Source organism: Hippopotamus amphibius, chromosome 1, assembly GCF_030028045.1.
Source record: "Hippopotamus amphibius kiboko isolate mHipAmp2 chromosome 1, mHipAmp2.hap2, whole genome shotgun sequence".
Taxonomy (NCBI): Eukaryota; Metazoa; Chordata; class Mammalia; order Artiodactyla; family Hippopotamidae; genus Hippopotamus; species Hippopotamus amphibius.
In genome coordinates this window covers 99,571,382-99,592,740 of record NC_080186.1, presented here as the reverse complement: position 1 = coordinate 99,592,740, position 21,359 = coordinate 99,571,382, and the positions used below count along the sequence as shown (strand labels likewise).

The window sequence follows — 21,359 nt, the reverse complement described above, 5'->3', positions numbered from 1 at the left end:
GCCCTGGGCTTTTGTTTGTTGGGAGATTTTTAAACACCATCTCATTTTCAGTACTTGTGATTGGTCTGTTCATAGTTTCTATTTCTTCCTGGTTCAGTCTTGGGGGATTGTACTTTTCTAAGAATTTATCCAGTTCTTCCAGGTTATCCAATTTATTGGCATATAGTTGCTTGTAGTAGTCTCTCATGATCTTTTGTATTTCTGCAGTGTCCATTGTAACTTCTCCTTTTTCATTTCTAATTCTGTTGATTTGCGTCTTCTCCCTTTTTTTCCTGATGAGTGTGGCTAATGGTTTATCAAGTTTGTTTATCTTCTCAAAGAAACAGCTTTTAATTTTATTGATCTTTACTATTGTTTCCTTCATTTCTTTTTCATTTATTTCTCATCTGGTCTTTATGATTTCTTTGCTTCTGCTCACTTTGAGGTTTTTTTGTTCTTCTTTCTCTAATTGTTTTGATTGTAAGTTTAGGTTGTTAATTTGAGATTTTTTTGTTTCTTGAGGTAGGATTGTATTGCTATAAACTTCCCTCTTAGAACTGTTTTTGCTGCATCCCATAGGTTTGGGTTGTTGTGTTTTCATTGTCATTTGTTTCTAGGTATGTTTTGATTTCCTCTTTGATTTTTTTAGTGATTTCTTGGTTGTTTAATAGCGTATTGTTTAGCCTCCATGTGTTGGTATTTTTTACAGTTTTTTTCTGGTAATTGATAGCTTGTCTCATGGCATTGTGGTCAGAGAAAATGCTTGATATGATTTCAATTTTTTTGAATTTACTGAGGCTTAATTTGTGAACCAAGGTGTGATCTGTCCTGGAGATGGTTCCATGTGCATTTGAGCAGAAAGTGTATTCTGTAGTTTTTGGCTGGAATGTCCTATAAATATCAATTAAGTTGAGATGGTCTAATGTGTCATTTAAAGTTTTTGTGTCCTTATTTATTTTCTGCTTGGATGATCTGTCCATTGATGTAAGTGGGGTGTTAAAGTCTCTTGCTATTATTGTGTTACTATCGATGTCCCCTTTTATGGCTGTTAGCATCTGCCTTATGTATTGAGGTGCTCCTATGTTGGTTGCATAGATATTTACAATTGTGATATGTTCTTCTTGAATGGATCCCTTGATCATTATGTAGTGTCCTTCCTTGTCTCTTTTAATGGTCTTTACTTTAAAGTCTAATTTGTCTGATATGAGTATTGCTACTCCAGCTTTCTTTTGGCTTCCATTTGCATGGAATATCTTTTTCCATCCCTTTCCTTTCAGTCTATATGTATCCCTTGGTCTGAAGTGGGTTTCTTGTAGGCAGCATATAGAAGGGTCTTGTTTTTGTATCCATTCAGCCAGTCTGTGTCTTTTGGTTGGAGCATTTAATCCATTTACATTTAAGGTGATTGTTGACATGTATGTTCCTGTTACCTTTTTCTTATTTGTTTTGGGCTTTTGTAGGTCTTTTTCTTCTCTTGTGTTTCCTACTTAGAGAAGTTCCTTTAGCACTTGTTGTAAGGCTGGTTTGGTGGTGCTGAATTCTCTTAACTTTTGCTTGTCTTTAAAGCTTTTGATTTCTCTGTTGAATCTGACTGAGATTCTTGCTGGGTAGAGTATTCTTGGCTGTAGGTTTCTCTCTTTCAGGACTTTCAGTATATCCTGCCATTCCCTTCTGGCCTGCAGAGTTTCTGCAGAAAGATCAGCTGTTATCCTTATGGCTTTTCCCTTATATGTTATTTGCTGCTTTTCTCTTGCTGCTTTTAATATTTTTTCTTTGTGTTTAATTTTCGCTAATTTGATTAATGTGTGCCTTGCTGTCTTTCTCCTTGGGTTTATTCTGTATGGGACTCTCTGTGCTTCTTGGACTTGGTTAATTATTTCCTTTCCCATGTTGGGGAGTTTTTCCACTATAACCTCTTGAAATATTTTCTCAGACCCTTTCTTTTTTTCTTCTTCTTCTGGGATGCCTGTGATTCGAATGTTGGTGTGCTTCATGTTGTCACCAAGGTCTCTGAGACTGTCTTCCATTCTTTTTATTCTTTGCTCTCTTTCCTGCTTTGTGGCAATTATTTCCCCCATTCTAGCATCCAACTCACTTACTCATTCTTCTGCCTCAGTTATTCTGCTGTTTATAGAATCTAGAGTATTTTTAATTTCAGTTATTTTCTTATATATTACTGTTTGTTTGCTCTTTAGCTCTTCTGAGTCCTTTTTAACTGTTTCTTGTATTTTCTCTGTTATTGAGATTTTGTATCATCTTTACTATCATTATTCTGAATTCTTTTTCAGGCAATTTTCCTATTTCCTCTTCATTTATTTGGTCTTGTGTATTTTTACCTTGTTCCTTCATGTGTGACATATTTTTTGTCATCTCATTTTCCCCCCCACTTTGGATGGGCCGGATTGTGTTCCTGTCCCACTGGGTGTTTGGCCTGATGTTTCCAGCCCTGGAGTTTGTAGGCTGTTGAGTATAGCTGGGTCTTGGTATTGAGGTGAGAACCTCTGGGAGACCTCACTCTGATGAATATTCCCTGAAAACTGGGTTTCCCTCTTAGTGCAATGTTTTGGACTCAGAGCTCCCACCTCAGGAGCTCAGGCCTGACCCTGGGCTTGTGAATCAAGATCCCACAAGTCATGTGGAGCAGAAAAATTAAAAAAATGAAAAAAAAAGAAGAAAGAAAAGTAAGAGAACCAGCGGAACAATAGCAAGATTAAAAATACAATAATAGGAAACTAACAGATGTGTTAGAAAAAATAAAAAAAAAAAGATGGAGCAACAACTGGAAGGTAAGACAACTGCAATAGCCTAAGTGAGGAGATGGGAAGAAAAAAAAAGAAAAAGAAAAGAAAAAAGAAAAAAAAAGCCAGAAAAGGCCTTGGCTGTAGGGGTGGGGCTTAGACAAGGGTAGGGGTGGGGGCGTGGTGAGGGAGGTTAGTCAATGGGCAGGGTCTACGCTTAGAAAAGGCCCTGGGGGTGGTGGGGAATGGGGCTTAGGCCCAATGAGGCAGGGGGCCCAGGAATGCCTCTGGTCCCAGGGGCAAAGGACCAGGTCAAGGTACCCAGCGGGCTCCCTGGGTCCGCGTTGGTGGGAGAAATGCTAGGCCCCTCCCCTAGTCCTCCAGTCTCGGAGGGTCCCTCCCCTTTGGGTTCTCTTCTTCCTCACCCCCCTCTCCTATTCCCCTAGGACCCTCACAGCTGCAGGGGGCACTGGAAGGCAGGAGACCAGACTCTGACGCCCAGCAGGCTTCCCAAGGCCAACTGGGCCAGGGTAACGCCTGCTGCACTTCCCCAGATCTCCCAGTCTCATAGGGTCCCTGTCTGCCTCTCTTCTTCTCCCCCACCCCCCACTCTCCTAGGTCCCAAGCAGCTGGAGGGGGCCCTGGAGTGTGAAAGACTAGGTCCATGAGCCTAGCAGGCTTCCCAGAGCTAGTGGGCAGGGGAAATACCTTCTCCGCCTCCCTTGATCCTCCAATCCCAGAAGGTCCCCTCCCCTGCCCACCTCTCCTCTTCTCCCCTGCTTTCCTTCTACACCCCTAGGACCAGTGAGACCTAGACGGGCCCCTGGAGGACCGAAGACCAGGCCTGGGGGCGCAACAGGCCTCCCGGTGCCTAGTGGGTATGGAGATGTCCTGCAGCATCTCCCCTGATCCTCCAGTCCTGCAAGGTCCCCCCCACCGCTGTCTGCCTCTCTTCCTCTTCTCCTCTCCTCCCTCCCTCCCATGCCTGTACAACCCACTTGGCCAGAGAGACTGAGGGACCAGACTTGGGAGCCCAGCAGGCCCACCAGGCCCAAGTAGGCAGGGGAAAGGTCCTCCACACCTCCTCTGGTTCTCTGCTCCTGGAATGTCCCACCACCAGTCTGCCTCTCTTCCTCTTCCCCTGCCACGTGCCAACGTCCCTGGAACCAGTGCATCTGGGAGGGGACCCTGGAGAGTTGGAGACCAGGCCTGGGAGCCCAGCAGGCTTCCCGGGCCAGTGGGCAGCGGAAATGCCTTCCACTTCTCCCCTGACCCTCTGATCCCAGAGGGTCCCTCCCCACTTCCGCCTCTCTTCTTCTCCCCCCACTGCTTCCCTCCTGTACATCTAGGACCAGTGGCTGGGAGGAGCCTTGGAAGGTGGAGGACCCACCCAGAAGAAATACCCGATGGTGCCTCCCCTATTCTTCTGACCTGGAGAGATCCCTTCCCACCCCCAATGTCTGCCTCTTTCTCTCCCACCGCTGTCCCGCTCCCCCCCACGCCCCCAGGACCGTCGTGCCGGAGGGGACCCCGGAGAGTGAAGGACCAGGTCTGGGAGCCCAGTCGGCCTCCTTGGCTATGAGGGCAGGTGAAACGCCCTCATGCCTCCCCTTCCCCCAGTCTCAAAGCTCCCACCCCCACCTGTCTGCCTCTCCACTTCCTTGCCCCTCCTCCCTGCTTCCCACACCCCAAGGACCCAGGCAGCCCGGAGGTGGCCTTGGAGGGTGGAGGACCCCAGGGTGGGGAGCTCAGCAGGCCTCCTGGCCTCCTGGGTGGGAGAAGCCCAGTTGCGGTTTTGGATCTCCCCAGCCCCAGCAGTCCCTCCAGGCGGGAACCTGCCCTCTCACCCAGCCACCCCCCAGGGGCGCCCGGCCCGTCCGGCCTCCCTTTCCCCACCCCCCTGACTTCCCCCAGGTCCTACCCGGTTGCTCCGGGGTTCCTGCAGTCTGCTTGGGCCTCAGTCCGCCGCCGGCCTCCTGTATATCTTAAATATATACAATTTATACTTGTCAGTCATACCTCAACAAAGGTAGGGGGGGAATGAGGCAATTAACAATTTCAGGACAAACAACATTTCCAAGAAAGGAATTATAATCATTGTTTACTACTTGACTTAGGTGGGAACATGTTTTATGTAATCATAATACTCTAAACATCAAATATTGATTTAAGTAAAACTGTGAGGAAACTCTAGGGGGGAACTGTAGTGCATGCGGGAGGGCATGTGTATGCGTGTTTGGTGGTATAATGACCATGAATGTTTAGAATGTGTCTTGTATTATTTTAAGAACGTCTCTCTGTGTCTCTCACTTTCTTAATCGATCCTTACAACAAGTCCATGAGGTAGATGTATTCTCATTTTTCAGGTGAAGGAACTGAAGTACAGAAAGGCTAATAAGTAAGAAAGCTATCTCCTCCTCTTCAGCTGTTAAGAAGTGAGTGGATAGTACCTAAAATCGAAGAAGGCACTGTACACATCTTACTTAGAAATAAGAAAGAAGAAATAACTAGGAAGTAAGAACCAAGAGTAAGGATGGGTGAGGCTGGAAAGAGTTTTTTTGTTGTTGTTATTAGCCTTGTACTATCAGTATTTTAATAAAAATAAAGATTTTTATTTAACGAGTTTCTCCTCCAAAATAAAAGAAAGCTATATTAAATGAGATTACCTGAGTAATTAGATATAGATAATCCACATGCGATAGATGAGTAGATTGATGATTAGAGGTATTTGAGCATGTAGGTGTATGGATGTACTGATATCTTTTGCTTATACCATTAGCAAAAACAACAAGTCTCATCAATGTTTAGGCATGAACTTTGGAGTCAGATAGACTTAAATGTGTATTATATTAATTCTTCTTAATTATTCAGTCCTCTGCCTGTAAGAAGATTGTTCTGTCTTCACCTTTTGTCATGTGACTCACAGTGCCTTCCTGTGGGAGGAAAGTCCTTCCTTGCCCCACAGATTTCCCACTTGGCCAGAGGACTGTGAGCAGAATGTGGCCTCCCCTCCCTTGACCAGCCGTGTGCTTTCTCTCACCTTTCCTATTCAGTCAGCAGTTAGAGTGCTAAAGGTGGGGTTTGGAATTCTTCTGTGGCCTCATCTTCACACTGATCCCACATTTTGAATTACTAAGACTTCTGGATTTTACCTTCTAGTGTTTTTTGGCTATGAATACTTTTCCCAGGTCATGCTTCTGATTGCCTGGACCAGCCTGTTGTCTGCACTCATCTGGTCCACCGACTATTGCCTGCAGCTAGACTCGCTGGAGCACTGCAGGCTTCATGTTTTACATGTTTATTGTCTTTGTCTAAGTCAGCCTTCTTGCAACAGCAGCTGAGTTGAGTCCTGGCACACAGGCAGTATAGCTCACAAACCCTACAATACCATCTGCCCTTTACAGACAATGTGTGTCCACTCCTGATCTAGGTTACTGGAGTCACTTTTTTAATTTGTTTTCTCTGCCCCGTTTCCCCCTCACCCCTCAGTAATCACTGAAGCTGGCTTATTGTTATTTTGTTTTTGTTTTAACACAAAGGTCTGATTGCTTTTCTCATATTTACAACTGTTCTCTGACTTCCTGGTATCCTTATGACAAATGCACACTGTTAGTATGATTATAATCTTCAAAATCTGGCTTCTGCTTACCTCTCCAGTTTCTCTTTCTCATACCTTAACCCCTTTTCACTTCTACTGTGCTTTAGGCCTCCTTAAGCTTTTAGTTTTTCTCATGCTCTCTCTTATTTTGAGGTCTTCTTATAGACTTTTCTTAACTTCCCCTTTTGCTACAGCCCATGTCCTTCTTTGCAAATTCTTATACACCCTTCAGGTCTTAGGTCAGGTATTATTTTCTTTTGGAAATCTTTCTTTGACTTCTTAAATCTGAGCTAGGTCCTTTGCACATATCCCTGTAGTGCCGTGCTTGCCTTGTGACTGTTGTTTTGTCGTTCATCATCTGCTCCAAATCAGGTGACTTCCCTCTTTGTGTCTGACTGCTACACAGTAGGATAGACTCAAGGGCAATAAAATGGACATTTCGGCACACTAAGAGAGAGAGATGCGTCACAGGGTGTCACTTGTCTTTTATTCCCTGTTAAATATGGAGTCCAGCAATACTGCAGCAGTATTTCCAGTGCTTTCGTCCCTCTGCCTAAAAGTAGGAACTGCATTGGTCAGGTGGTTCTGAGCTTTGATGATGTTACCCAGCTCTGTGGGGAGCAAACAGTAGAGAGGGCTGAATACAGCCTGTAGCTGGGCTCTGCAGAAAATTTATAGACGGCTGCTCTAGCAGTTAGTGCCCTGGGGTATCCCAGTTTTCTCCTACAACTTCTCCCTGGCCTGCTGGGTTGTGGCCCTGGGTTGTGGCCAGTAAGGAAATTCACTCACAGCTCCCAGGGTTTAATTCCACTGAACCTTTCAGAGGCGTGCAATCTTGTTTATCTCAAACAAAATCTCTCCCTACGTTGATTAGGAATGCATTTTGTACTGTATAGTGAGAGGCAGGACGTGTAGTGGTTTGTAGTGAGAATGAACGGCGAGTCTCTGTGCCTTGTTTTCCTCATCTGTAAAGTGAAGATAATAAAGGTGCCTGTCTCACAGGACACTTGTGAGGACTAAATGAGTTAAATTAATATAAGTTTATGTAAAGTGCTTAGAATAGTGCCTGGTGCATGTTGCCTCTTACACATACTGTAGAATATGTAGGATCAAGCAGAAGGATCCTAAAACAAAAGCGTGGCATGTTTTTTATTCTTTTTCAGCACAGACACATACAAAAGTATCTAGTGACTTTCTTCTCTGGCTCAAGAGCAGTGAGCATAAATTTCTTAATGATTTTTGTCCTCTTAGGAAAGAAAAAAAATGGTGAGGGAGGTTCAGGGGGCATTTTCCTGAGGAACCCTCAAACATTTGGCTTTATTGTCTGTTTTCCCTTCTTTGCTGTGCACAGTTTGAAGATAAAGCCGTGCTTTGACTTCCCTGTTGCTCTATGCTTAACTCAAGTAGAATAGCTGGCATTATAGAAGAAACACATGGATATTTGTTGACTAAGTGAGTGAATAAATGTGTTTCTGTTGCTAAGGAGGTTTTCATAATTTGCTGTTTACATCTAGTTAATGCTAATTCTGATTCTATAACATTGTAGGCGAAAAGTCTAGAAAGCAAAGAAAGTAGAAAAATTAATTTGGCTCAAATGTTAAGGCGCTTTAAGCTTCTTTAATTAGGATAGTACCTTCTTTCTTAGATTTAATTTCGTTACATTTAGAGTTTTAAAACTTTTTTTTTTTGGTAAAATCTATAGTTTGTAGTTAATTGGATAGAAACATAGGGTTCACTTTAAAGAGATTGTTTGACTGCATCTACTTAGTTAAACACACTGAAGATCAATATCTAAAATAGAGAGATAGCAAATTACTCTCACCTTTAATTTTTATAATAATTTTAATGGTTAAATATCAAATTTTAAAAACTTGATCAGGAACTAGCATGTACACGTGTTGATTGAGCATGAAATTAAAATTCATCTTTTAAAACAGTTTTACTTATTAATAGTAATGAAACAAACCTGTTAGGCAAACCAGGATTTTGTAACACAAAAGATAATTCACAAATTTGCTTTTGAGTCATAATATACAGCAAGTTTATCATGACTTTCAAATCCTGAATTTTTTCTGTAAAACCATTGTCTGTGTGTTAATAAAATAAAACGTATTCAATACATATGAATTAGCAGGTTTCCCCCGAGCAGGTTACCCAAAAGTAGAGTGTTCCTATGAAACTTTTCATAAGCTGAAATGGCATAAAGTGAAGAAGCAATTACCTTAGGACACATCTTGCTAACAGATGCACAAAATACATCAGGATACAGCACAGATGCTCACAGACACAGTTCAAAGCTATGGGGGCTCGATGCTGAGATGCTGAGTGTAGTTCCTGGGGAAGGAGCTTGGTGGTGCCGCTCTCCCTGCTGTGATGTGTGCTGCCTCTGTGTCAGCTCCCTGCCATCACCGAACGATGTTTATGCTCTTCACCTTTTTTCATAAAAGTAAAAATTTTCTTTGGATGTTTTTCAGTTAACAAAAACAGGTACTAATGTAGGTCTTTTGTAAAAGTGAAATGGTGTAAAGCGAACTTTTGTAAAATGGAGGACCTATACTCTCACACACACACACACACACACACACACAAACACACACCCCAGAATTATAAGTAAGGAATTATTGTGAGGAATTTTCACAAACTGAACATAACCATGTAATAAACACTCAGATCAAGAAATAAAACATTAGGAGTAACACAGAAGCTCCCCATCACATGTTCTTCCAGTCACTGCTACCAACAGAGGTAACCAGTATCCTTACTACTAGCACCATAGGTTAATTTTGCCTATTTTGAACCTTACATAAATGAACTTATACAATGTATACACTTTTGAGTCTAATTTCTTTTGTTCAATATTATATTTCTTCTGTTCAATATTATGTATGTGAGATCCAGTCATGTTGTTGCATAATCATGGTTTATTCATTATAGTGCCACAATTATTATCTGTTCTACCACTGATGGGCAGTTTCTGATTGTTGTTGATGGGTAGTTTCCAGTTTGGGGCTCTTATAAATAATTCCTCTATGAATATTTTGCACGCATTATTTAGTGAAATTTATATATGTTTCTCTTGGGTATATACCTTGAAATAAAATGTCCATCAGGTTTTTAGCTCCTCATTCTAATATATAAGTGGACAGCCAATGATTACTAGATATTTGAAGAAATCTTCCAGGATGAAAGAGGAGAGAAAGAAATGAACCCAAAGAATCAAAATGAAAAACTTAATAGAAGAATTTGAGGAAATGTCTAGAAAGCAGAACAAAAAGACAAAAGAGGTAGAAAATAGGAGAGAAGAGTTAAAAGTCTTAAAAGGAAAGAAATTTAAATATAAATTATAAGAAAACCTCCCTAAAACTGGAAGACATGTATTTCTACATGGAAGGGATTCTCAGCACATTAGATGATAAAAGACTTATATCAAGGCATATCATTATGTGATAAAATAAAATACGTGTTTTATCATAAATGTCACTTCTGTCAAAAAAAAAAAAAAAAGGTGCATCATTCTGAACACCAGGAATAAAGTGAGGATTAAGAGGAAGGAAACAATTCACATTCAAAGGATCAGGAATCAGAATGGCAGTGGAGTTTGCAGCGGCAGCATTGGAAACTACAAAACCATGAAACAGTGTCTTAATTCCTGAGCGAAAATTATTAACAACTTATAATTCTACATCTAGTGTAACTTTTAATCAAGTATAAGGGTAGGGTGAAATCATTTTCAGACATGCAAGGATTAAAAACACTATCTTCTGTGACCCCTTTCTCAGGAAGCTACTGAAGGAATGCGCTCCAAGAAGACATGGATTTTAGCAAATAGGGACTCATCACAGAGAGGGGGGAGGGGGATTGTTAGGATGAGAGTAAGAAGTTCTGGGATTACAGCTGTGCAGCAGGCCCAGCGAGCAACTCGTCCAATTGCAGCAGGAAGATAGAGGGTCCTGGGAAAGGGGGTTCCAGGAATTTTTTTTTAAGGGAAAAAAAAGGACTTTTATAAATTTTCTGGCATTTGAGTATTTGGAAACTGATAAATATTTTCACTGACCTTATAGAATAAATGGGATAATAGAAATAGAGCATACAAGGAATGATATTTCATAGTGATCATACTCTACTGATTATTGTTTGTCAAAAATTAATTGACTATATTGTGAGGATATATGTTTTGGGGGTGAAAGGATGTGGAGATAGTGTAAGAGAGCTAAATTCTCATATACTGTATTAGGAGCTCATAGATGATTTCTAAAATCAATAAATTGAAAAATAGAAATATCAACATATTATTTAGACCTATGTAAGTAAATACCAAGAGAAACAGCTGAAAAAAAAAGGTGAAAGCTATTAATGAATGAAATTAGGAGGAGAGGTAAGGTGGGTCAGGGGACTACCTGTTTTTCATTTAGTGACCTTTTGGTTCTGTTTGATTATTTTTAAAGGTGATAAAGGTGTATGCATGCATTGCTTGATAAAATAAAAATAAAAACAAATATTAATGACAGTTTCCTTTAAAGAGTATTAGGATTTAAGTGCACCCAGTAAAAGGGAGTCAGGTATAGAGAAAAAGAAACATAAATTTCCCTTTTGTTTTAAAAGGGCTTTTAAGACATTCTTTATTTCTGGTTTTTGTTTTGTTTTATTCTAGGGCTTCAAAAACAAACCAAAAAAGATGGGTCACATAAAGGCAGACTTGATTGACGTTGACTTAATCAGAGGTGAGTTCTAAAGTTGGCTTGTTTCCTAGGTATATCACTATAGTATTTCATAGTGGTACTAAAGATTCTTTTTTAGATATCTTCCCTATGGGATAATGTACGCTCATTTCCAAAAGTAGTGTTCTTCTTTCATCATTCAGGCTTTAGCATTTTTTCCGCTTTGCTTAATATTGTGTGGCTATATAAATTACATGGTTTCCATGAGGGTGAAAGAAAGATGAACTTGGAGACTTACTGCTGTGTAATGAGGAAAAATATATTGTATACCATTCAAATCAGAGCCAGACTTATTCTGAGCTCCCATCCTAGTGACTGAGGCAGGAAGCTAGTATATACAATGAACACCTAAGAGGACTCTTTTTAACTGAACAGGTCACGGGCCGCGTTTCGCTCCCGCCTGTCTTTTAACATGGTGTTACAAGTGGGCATTAGGCTAGTGTACATAAAGGTCTGATGTTTTGTTTTATTGTGTATTTAAAGGTTCGACATTTGCCAAAGCCAAACCTGAAATTCCGTGGACATCTCTGACGCGGAAGGGGCTTGTTCGAGTTGTACTTTTTCCATTTTTCAGCAATTGGTGGATTCAGGTTACCTCTTTAAGAATCTTTGTTTGGCTGCTACTGCTTTACCTCATGCAAGGTACTTGGAGGAGTTGGGATAAATTATGACAGTTTCTTTTTGCTGCTTTTGCTATTAGATCATGCAGACCTTACTGTTCTTACATTTACCCTTTCATTTGATGGTTTCACGTACAAAGAAATGAAGGGACACACACCACTTGGAGATCACCTTCAGTTTATTTGCTCAGATAGAGCAAACATGAGTGTCTAACTCTTCTCTCTTTAATTTCCTTCCACCTGTCTCAGTGGCCAGGCCTTTTCAAACTTTTCCTCTGTCTGACCTTTGAATATTGGATTACCTCAGGATTGGATCCGGGATTCTCTTCTCTTTTCCTCTCTTCTCTTCTCCTCTCTCCTCTAGGTACTTCCATCAAGCCTTGTACCTCTAAATATAATTGATTCTCAAATTTATATTTTCAGGCCAGATCTCTCTGCTGAACTTCAGTCTTATAAATTCAACTGCCTGTTTGATATTTCCATATGGAGGTTTAATAGGTATCTTGAACTTAATCATATCCAGAATGGAACTCTTGATTTTTTTTTTACAATCTTTTCTTTTATACAGACTTATTCCTCTTTAGATTTTATCCCATTTCATTAAATGATGCCATCAACCACCCAGTTTTCAAGCAAAAAATCTGTCTCCCTATTCTACTCTGCCATCAACTCTCACATCCCAACTGTCACCAAGTCTGTAAATTTGACCTCCAGAATATGTCCTGAATACTTATCTCAGTCTCTGCTGCTACCATCATAGTCCACAGCGCCAGCATCCCTTCACCTGGATCACTGGAATAACATCTACTCTGAACTTTCTTTCTACCCATCACTCTTTTCATAGCAATTAGAGAAATATTTTGAAATGGAAAACATATCATGTCATTTTCCTGCTTAAAACCCTTTAGTGACTTCTCATTGCCCTTGGAATAGAAACCCAAACTCCCACCAGGGCCTCCAGCGCCCTACATGATCTGTCCCCTGCTAACCAGTCAGATGCCGTGTCTTACCACTCTCCTTCTTGCTTACTCTAGGCATAAGGCCTTTTTCTGTTCCCCACCCAGGGTTTTTCCTTCTGTTTGAAACAATCGTAAGGCTTCTCATATGGCTATCTTTTCTCTCATCTTTAAGATCTGTGCTCAGATGTGACTTTCATAGAGAGGCAGTCCCTGTCTATACTTTCTAAGTGGTCCTACCACCCCTCAGTCAATGTCACAGGAGTCTGTGTTAATTTCTGTATTATACATCACTACCTGATGTGTTTGCTCTTCTCACTATGTGCAGGGGCCCGGTGTACGCTCTTTACTATACATACTCTTTACTATACCAGGAACACTTTCTGAGAGAGGGCAGTGTAGATATGGTTAAACTTGTGCAAACAGATATGAATTAGAACAAAGAGTAGGTGAAAGGGTAAGGTTGGGTTAGGGTGAAAGGATTTGGGGTGATTTTTGTTTTCTTTTATCTGTGTCAGTTTTTTTGAATTGTCTTCATAACTGTCATTTAGTTGCCACATAATATTCCATCGTGTGGACACACCATCATTTCAAACTGTCCTTTTAGTATCTGTATTAGGATTTACCATAAACACTTTTTATAGTTGCTTAATGTTCCATTATATAAAAGTACCATAATTTATATAACTCCTCCCATATAATGAGCATTTAGGTTGTTTCTACTTTTTTCTTATTAATGATACCGTCATGAACAAAATTTTTCATGTTTTATATTATTTCTTTGGAATTTATTCTCTGAAATAGAAATAACAGATCAAAGAGTGTAAACGTTTTAAGGCTTTTAGTGCGTATACTGAAATTGCTGGTGACATAATTCTTTAGGAAAGCAGTGGATTCTGTTTTACCACGATCTTATCAGCATTATCATAATTTTAAAAATTGTTACCTAATGTAATATACAAAAATTAGTATTTTACGTGTTTAATGGACATTTCTTTGGTCACTTGTAAGGGTGAAGTTAAATATTTTTCCACATGTTTGTTATTAAAGAATTTCCTTCTTTCTTACTGAGATAAATTTTATTTATTTATTTTTTATTTTTATTTTATTTTTTAAGGGTTTTTTTTTTTTAAGCTCTTTATTGGAATATAATTGCTTTACACTCTTGTACCAGCTTTTGAGGTACACCAAAGTGAATCAGCTGTGTTTATACATATATCCCCATATGCCCTCCCTCCCGCAACTCCCTCCTACCCTCCCTGTCCTGGCCCTCTAGGGCATCACCCATCATCGAGTTGATCTCCCTTTGTTATACAGCAACTTCCCACTAGCTATCTATTTTACAGCTGGTAGTGTATATATGTCTATGCTACTCTCTCACTTCATGAGATAAATTTTATATATTAAATTTTAATATACACCATGGTCTATTTTTGGACTATATATTCTGCACCATCAGTTTGTCTGGTTATTCTCATGTCTGTGCCACATTAATTACTGTAGCTATTTAATATGTAGTAACACTGAGCAAGACAAGTATTACTCTATTTTTTTTTTCAACATTTTATTATTATTATTTTTTCAACATTTTTCTCTTAGGTATTCTTACTTGCTTATTCTTTGCAAGATAATTTAGAATTATTTTATCATGATCAAAGACCAAAAAAAAAAAAAAATTGGAATTTGAACTGGAACTCTCTTCTCACCTCCCCACTCCCAAACATAGATATAGTTATATTTGGAGGGAATGGGGAGAAAATTGGTATATCTCTCCTTTTAGTCAAGCCTTCTGTTATATCTTTCTGTAAAGCTTTGTAAGAATTTTTTTTTCATGTAAGGCCTACTTAGATCTTCTTAAACTTAAGTTATTTTTCATTGTGGTAAAATATAGATAACATAAAATTTATCATCTTGACCGGTTTTAAGTATACAGTTCAGTGACTTTAAGTACATTCACGTTGTAAGGCAGCCATCACCAGCGTGCACGTCCAGAACTTTTTCCATTTTTCCAAACTGAAACTCTGTACCCGTAAATTGGTTACTCTCCAATTCCTCCTACCCCCAGCCCCAGGCAACTACCATTCTACTTTCTGACTCTGTGAATTTGACTAAGTACCTCGTAAGTGGAATCATAGAGTATTTCTCCTTATTTCACTTAGCGTAATGTCTTCAGGATTCATCCATTTGTAGCATGTGTCAGTATTTCCTTCCTTTTTGAGGGTGAATAATCAATTATGTGTATATACCACATTTTATTTATATATATCATCCATCAGAGGATGCTTGGGGGCTTCCACATTAAAGTAAAATATTTTATGTTTTTATTCTTGTTGCTGCTGCTGTAGGTATGCGACTTTTTTGGTTTGTTTTATGTATTTTAACTGGTTATTGCTGTTACATTTGAAAGCCTTTAGTTTATATTTAAAATTATTATAACCAGCCACTTTTTAAACTCTCATTATTTCTAATAGTTTTTCAGTGCTCCTCTCAGATTTTCTAATTATACAACAATATTGTTGGCGTCATGAAAAGCTGGTCTCCTCTTTTTTCATGCATTTCATTTACTTTTATTGAATCAGTCAGCATTTTCAGAGCAGTGTTGTGATAACAGTAAGAGTGCTCATCCTGTTTTATTCCTATTCAGAATGTCTTCACTGATATGATGCCTGTTGATTTTACTTATATATTCTTTAGTATATGTGCTGCCAAAGCGAGCACTACTTATATATTCTTTAGCATGTTAAGGACATATTTTTATATTCCTAGTATTTTAGAAAAGACTGGCGTTTAAGATTCATTACAAATCAGAAACAAATGTTTATTTTTATGGAATGCTTTTTCACTACTAGAGTTGGACCAGACTTCACAGGTTAAAGGCACAGCTGTTCCCAAGACACCAGCCTTACTTTGGGAGTCCCTAGGGCTACCCTTACTCTGACCAGCTAGCTACAGTTTTGAGGGTCCCCCACTCATTCCTGCAGGCTTAATAATGCACTAGAATGACTCAAAGCCCTCAGGAAAGTACTGTACTTACAGTTTTATTATAGCAGGAGAGTACAAATTAAAAGCGAGTTATAGGGCAAAGTCTGGGAGGGCTCCAATCAGGAAGTTTTTGTCATCCTCAGGGATATGTTACCCTTCCATCCCTGATGGGTGGCAATATGCACAAGCTTTTGCCAACCAGAGAAGCTCACCCAAGCTTTGGTATCCAGAGTTTTTATTGAGGGTTTATTATGTAGGCATGGTTGACTGAGTCACTGGCCAAAGAGTTAAATTTAGTCCTCAGCTCCTGTTCCCTCCCCAAAGGTCAGGTTGATCCAATGTGGTTCAAAGCCCCAGCCCTCTAATTACATAGTTGGTCTTTCTGGTGTGGCTGCTCCTATCCTTAGTCATTTTATTGGCATAAAGTATCCTGTGCGGCCCATGGGACCCACCATGAATAACAAAGTTACTTCCATCATCTGGGAAATTCCAAGGGTTTAGGGGTTACCTCCCAGGAATCAGGGACAAAGGCCTTTTACACATTGGCAATTGAGATGATGTGTATGCATGCAATCAAAACTACATTGTATTAAATTATTAAATCCGTTCAGTCTCAGTCAACAATTCCTTTAGTGCCTAAAATATCTGTGCCAATTACTCTTCTAGGCTCTGAGAAAGATTTCATACTATCCTTCTAGCATAAACCCTACATGGTCTTGGTGAATTATTCTTTTGCTATATTGTCAAATTTACTTTGACAGTATTTCAATCATTCATTCATTCATTCATTCATTCAGATATTGAGTGCTCACTCTGTGCTCGGTACTAGGTGATCTAGGTACAGCAGTGAACAAAATAGACAAAAATCCCTGCCTTCATGGTGCTTACTTTTTAGAGGTAACTTTATATCCACATTCATAAGTCAGCAAGGTCTGTAGTTTATTGTTTTGGTGCTGTTGTTGTTATGTTTTGAGTATCACAGTATTAGGGAATGAAATTAATTTTTCTTCACACAGAAAAGTTCATATAGCACAAGAATTATCTTTATGTTAAAGTCTGAAAGAACTAACCTGTAAAATTGTATATGGAAGTTTGAGGAGATAATTTGTGATATTTTTCTGTTTCTTTCATTAATTTTTTTCTTTGGACATTTCATACTCACGTACAGAGAAGCAACGTAGCATAGCAGTGAAGAGTAAGGACTCTGGGAATTCCCTGGCAGTCCAGTTTTTAGGGCTCCATGCTTCCACTGCAGGGGGCATGGGTTTGATCCCCGGTTGGGGAACAAAGATCCAAAGATCCTGCATGCCACGCCGTGTGGCCAAAAGAAAAAAGAAAAAAAAATCTGGAGCCTGGCTGCTTTGGTTCAAATCCCTGGCCTGCTAATTGCTACGTATAACTCTGGGCCTTGGAAAATACTGTTCCTCTGAGCAGAGCAGCACTGCAAAGGATTATATGGTATCTAGTTGTTTTGTGGTGCAAAGTCTTTCAAAAGGTTATCATATTTCCAGAAAGGCAAATCCTTTGGACACATCATTTTTCACTTGCTCAGTGATCTAGGGCTTCAGGTTTTCACTCAGCTAATGTGCAGGTGGATTGTATTGTAGGAAATTATGTGCTTTCACTTGTATATTTTTTAAATGATAGATTTTTGGAGAAATAATCTGCATACTTATTAGAATTGGTTTTAAAGATAAACCCTAATGCTTTCCATTTTGAAACCTCTTCTTTTCAGTTATAGCACTCGTGTTATATTTTATGATGCCTATTGTGAATGTAAGTGAAGTACTTGGACCCTTGTGCCTTATGTTACTCATGGGAACTGTCCACTGTCAAATTGTGTCTACTCAGATAACAAGGCCATCGGGAAACAATGGAAATAGGAGAAGAAGGTAAGATGAGAAATTACACTTGTGGTTGTGTATTTTCTGGGAGAAGCACTGTAGAACAAAATCTTTGAGTAAATTAATAAAAAAAACTTCCTCTTTTGCATATATTTTTCATTATTTTTTGGCTTAAAAAAAAAAAAGCTTTACTTTTACTTTTCTCCCTGATGCTTAGAAACCTTGTCATGAACTTTTAATCCAAGGAGGGGTTGGGAGTTTGTCATTCAGTACAGTTATTTAAAAGGAAAGTTCCTATACTATATTGTTCCTTATTAAAATTTACCTTAAATAATGATTTTGAAAAAGCATTCTTCTTCATAATTGTCTTAAAATTTGATGAAAATTCACTGTAAACAAGGATCTTAGTACATTAGGTTAGTGCTACTAAAATTTTTACCTTTTTTCAATAGTGTATGAAAGAATGGATTTCTAAATATTCTAAACTTTTAATAAAGATTTAGGGGCTTCCCTGGTGGTGCAGTGGTTAAGAATCCACCTGCCAATGCAGGGGACACAGGTTAGATCCCTGGTCCAGCAAGATTCCACATGCTGCAGATAAGCCCATGTGCCACAGCTACTGAGCCCACATGCCACAACTACTGAAACCTGCACACCTGGAGCCCGTGCTCTGCAACAAGAGAAGCCACCACAATGAGAAGCCCGCGCACCACAATGAAGACTAGCCCTTGCTCACTGCAACTAGAGAAAGCCCGGGTGCAGCAACAAAGACCCAAAGCAGCCAGTGAATAAAATAAATAAATTTAAAAATAGATTTAACTTTTCTATACATTGAATTCATGTTTAGTCTTTATTGATTATGTGCCGTTTGTGGGGTTTGGAACTGTTAAAGGTTTCTTAGGTATATATGGTATTATCTTACAGAATTCATCTTTCTCAGAGTATCTGTAGATTTTTATCCCCCCAAGGAGTTACTATATAAGATTTTTTTCATTTGGGGCAAAGAATTTCAGCATATTTATACTTATTCTTGAATGTTATTTTCAAAACTTTTTTTTTCCAGAAAAGAATATTCTGTGAAAATTCTGTTTAATTAATGTAATGTTTTCTAAGGAAATCAAATAATGTGCTGTATCTCATTGGTATTTACAGGATATATCTTTTCGCTGCATAGGAAATCAAAAAAATGATCACTTGCTATTATTTTGTGTTCCCGTGATAAAAAGCGCCAAATGGGTAGATTTTTGACATCCATATTTAAAGAAATTGTTCATTCTTTTAGTGGTTCCTGAGAAGACTATTGGTCATACATATGAAAATTTTCCTTCTAGTTATGTTTTTGAATGGCAGTTCTATTTATTTAATGAATGAACCAGATGATCACGTAGGGCTTTGGTTTGGAACCTGTTTTTGCCCTTAAGTCAGAAATGTTCCTACATAATTTATCCTCATTATATAAAGTTCACTATACTTAATTTCAGGTAGTAGTCAGTAGGGATATTCTGAGTAGAAATAGAAAAGGTCTTGAATAATCTAAAGTTGCTGAAATATTTTTCTTTTCCTTTGTAGAAAATTACGAAAAACTGTAAATGGTGATGGGAGCCGAGAAAATGGAAATAACTCCTCTGATAAAGCCAGAGGAGTAGAAACTTTGGAATCTGCACCCTTTAATGGTGGTTTTTGGGGGACTCTCTTTGGCAACAGGTGGGAAGTCTTACATTGGAATTTTTATCTGACTTTGTGTTCACATTGGTGTTTATGTAGTATATCATCTGATTAGGTTTTAGGAGTATGCAGTGTAAGCATATTATCATTGTGGTGTGATTTTTAAAGGTTCTAGAATGATTTGCTTATTCTAAATGTCGCCACTGTCTGTCATGTTACCCGTTAGTCCAGTAATCTACCATAAAAGTATCATTCTGTTTGATCTTTAATGGTTTTTTAGACCACAAGATTATGGAAATATAAGTACTCTCAGAGGGTAATATTTTAAGCCATATTGGCCAACATTTTGAGAGAAAGAAGAATTTTTAAAAGATGAGGTATTTTTCAGTGTGAGAGCCGATTCCTCTTTAGGTGTGGGATGCAGGACAGGAGGCTGATGTCGATGGGCTGTAGGATAGAGAGGGAAATGAATCCAAGACACATTCAGCCTCCTTCATGATTTTGTAGGTCGTGACAGCGACTCAAAGAAACGCTTATTTTATCATATATTAATGTTTGTGACTCAGAAGTAAAGTGCTTTTGCCGCATCGTTTTTGAAGACGAAGTATGTTTGCATATTTTTCTAAAGATAAGTTGACACTCTTTAGTTGAAACATTTGAATTCTTTGTGCTGACATTGTGCTGGGTACTGTGCATTCCTCCTCTCAGTGATTTTACCGTCTAATTAGGAAGGTAACAGTAGCAGGTATTACAGCAGTTACAACAGTGTAAAAATATCATAAATGATATCATGCTGACTAAAGGCCATGCAGTTCAGCAGAAGGAGTTATTATTCTGGGGTGAAGTAGTCAGCAGGCGTCAGGGAGGAGCTGAGGGTTGCTGGGCTTTGACGCACTGGAGAGGGGAAGAAGTTCATTGAAGTGGCGCAAACGGGCAGCGTGAGGGCGGGCTTGGCATTGTGTTTGAGAAGAAGACTGTGAACCCACTTCCTTGCAAAACCGAAAAGAAAAGGCTTCCTCTCAATTAACTGACCCGAGTCTTAGGAGACTAGAGAGAAAACTATATTCTGGCTTTCTACACCCTTAGGCAAGCTAGAAGCCTGAAAAATGTGATTTCTGAATCTTCTTGATTTTCACAATAATGTATTGTAGTCAGAAGAAAGTGACTTCATGAAAGATATTACTTTAAAAAAACTAATTAGTTATCTTTTTTTTTCCTTTTTAAAAAATAGGATGAAAAGAGTAAAATTAATATGTAACAAAGGGACAGAAACTGACAATGACTCAGGTTGTCTGCATCCTATCATCAAGAAGAGACAGTGTCGACCAGAGATTAGAATGTGGCAAACAAGAGAGAAAGCAAAATTTTCAGATGGAGAAAAGGGACGTAGGGTAAGATTTAGATGAGTGTAAATATTACAAGGTCTTTTCTTTCCTGTTTAAAATTTTTCTATTCTTAGACTCTGTTAGAAACACAAAATAGATACTAATAGATGTGTGTTATTTGAAATGTAAAACCACAGGACGTGGAAAGGAGAACATCATGAAGAATAACATGAAGACTGTACCTTATTCTTCTAATTTTTAGGACCAGAACTTGTTATTTTGATTGCCCCTGGTCCAGCCTTAGTAGGAAACTGGTAGATTCAATAAACCAATTAGTGTAGAGGCTGCTGTGTCATCTTCCAGAAGGCAGTGATAATGTGTTAAGGTTGAGGAAACTATTTTCTAGGTTTAGGTGGAGGTGTTCTGCTTTATGTCTAAAACTAACTACACTTTTACTTTACAGTCTTGAAATATTTTCTTGTTTGTTAGACTGTGGTATTTACGAATTGCAAAAAGAGCTAATATTTTTGAGCCATTAGCAACCAAGCACTATTCTACATGCTTTACATGTAGTAACTCACTTAATTGTTTCAGCAGCTCTGTGGGATCGGTGCTTTTATTATCGTAGCTTTTCAGATGAGAAAATTGAGGCCCAGAGAGATTTAATTACTTACCTGAAGTTACACAGCTAGTAAGTAGAAGAGCTGTGATTCAGACTTGAGTTTGACTCAAGCCTGTGCTTCTAACCTCTACATAATACTACCTCATCATTTAAGCTATTTAGTTTCAAGAGAGTTGAATATTTTTCTTTATTGAGGCCAACTAATATGTAGGTTTGTTCAGATTTGGTTTAGTTGACGTTTCCTGCTTCTTAGTTTTTATATGTGCAGCTTCGTGAGAGTATTTTGGGCTGCCCCTGTGAGGAAGTTGCTGT

At 38.9% G+C, this 21,359-nt stretch overlaps 1 protein-coding gene across 1 annotated transcript in view; it reads left to right on the top strand.

Annotated features, from left to right (window-relative positions):
* Nucleotides 1-21,359, top strand: part of PHTF1 (putative homeodomain transcription factor 1) — a 53,317-nt gene that overhangs the window by 9,624 nt on the left and 22,334 nt on the right. The window contains exons 4-8 of the mRNA XM_057702112.1: nucleotides 10,967-11,036; nucleotides 11,517-11,675; nucleotides 17,327-17,483; nucleotides 19,005-19,139; nucleotides 20,332-20,491. Coding sequence (XP_057558095.1) covers nucleotides 10,967-11,036; nucleotides 11,517-11,675; nucleotides 17,327-17,483; nucleotides 19,005-19,139; nucleotides 20,332-20,491 — 681 coding nt within the window. The remainder of the gene's footprint in view (nucleotides 1-10,966; nucleotides 11,037-11,516; nucleotides 11,676-17,326; nucleotides 17,484-19,004; nucleotides 19,140-20,331; nucleotides 20,492-21,359) is intronic.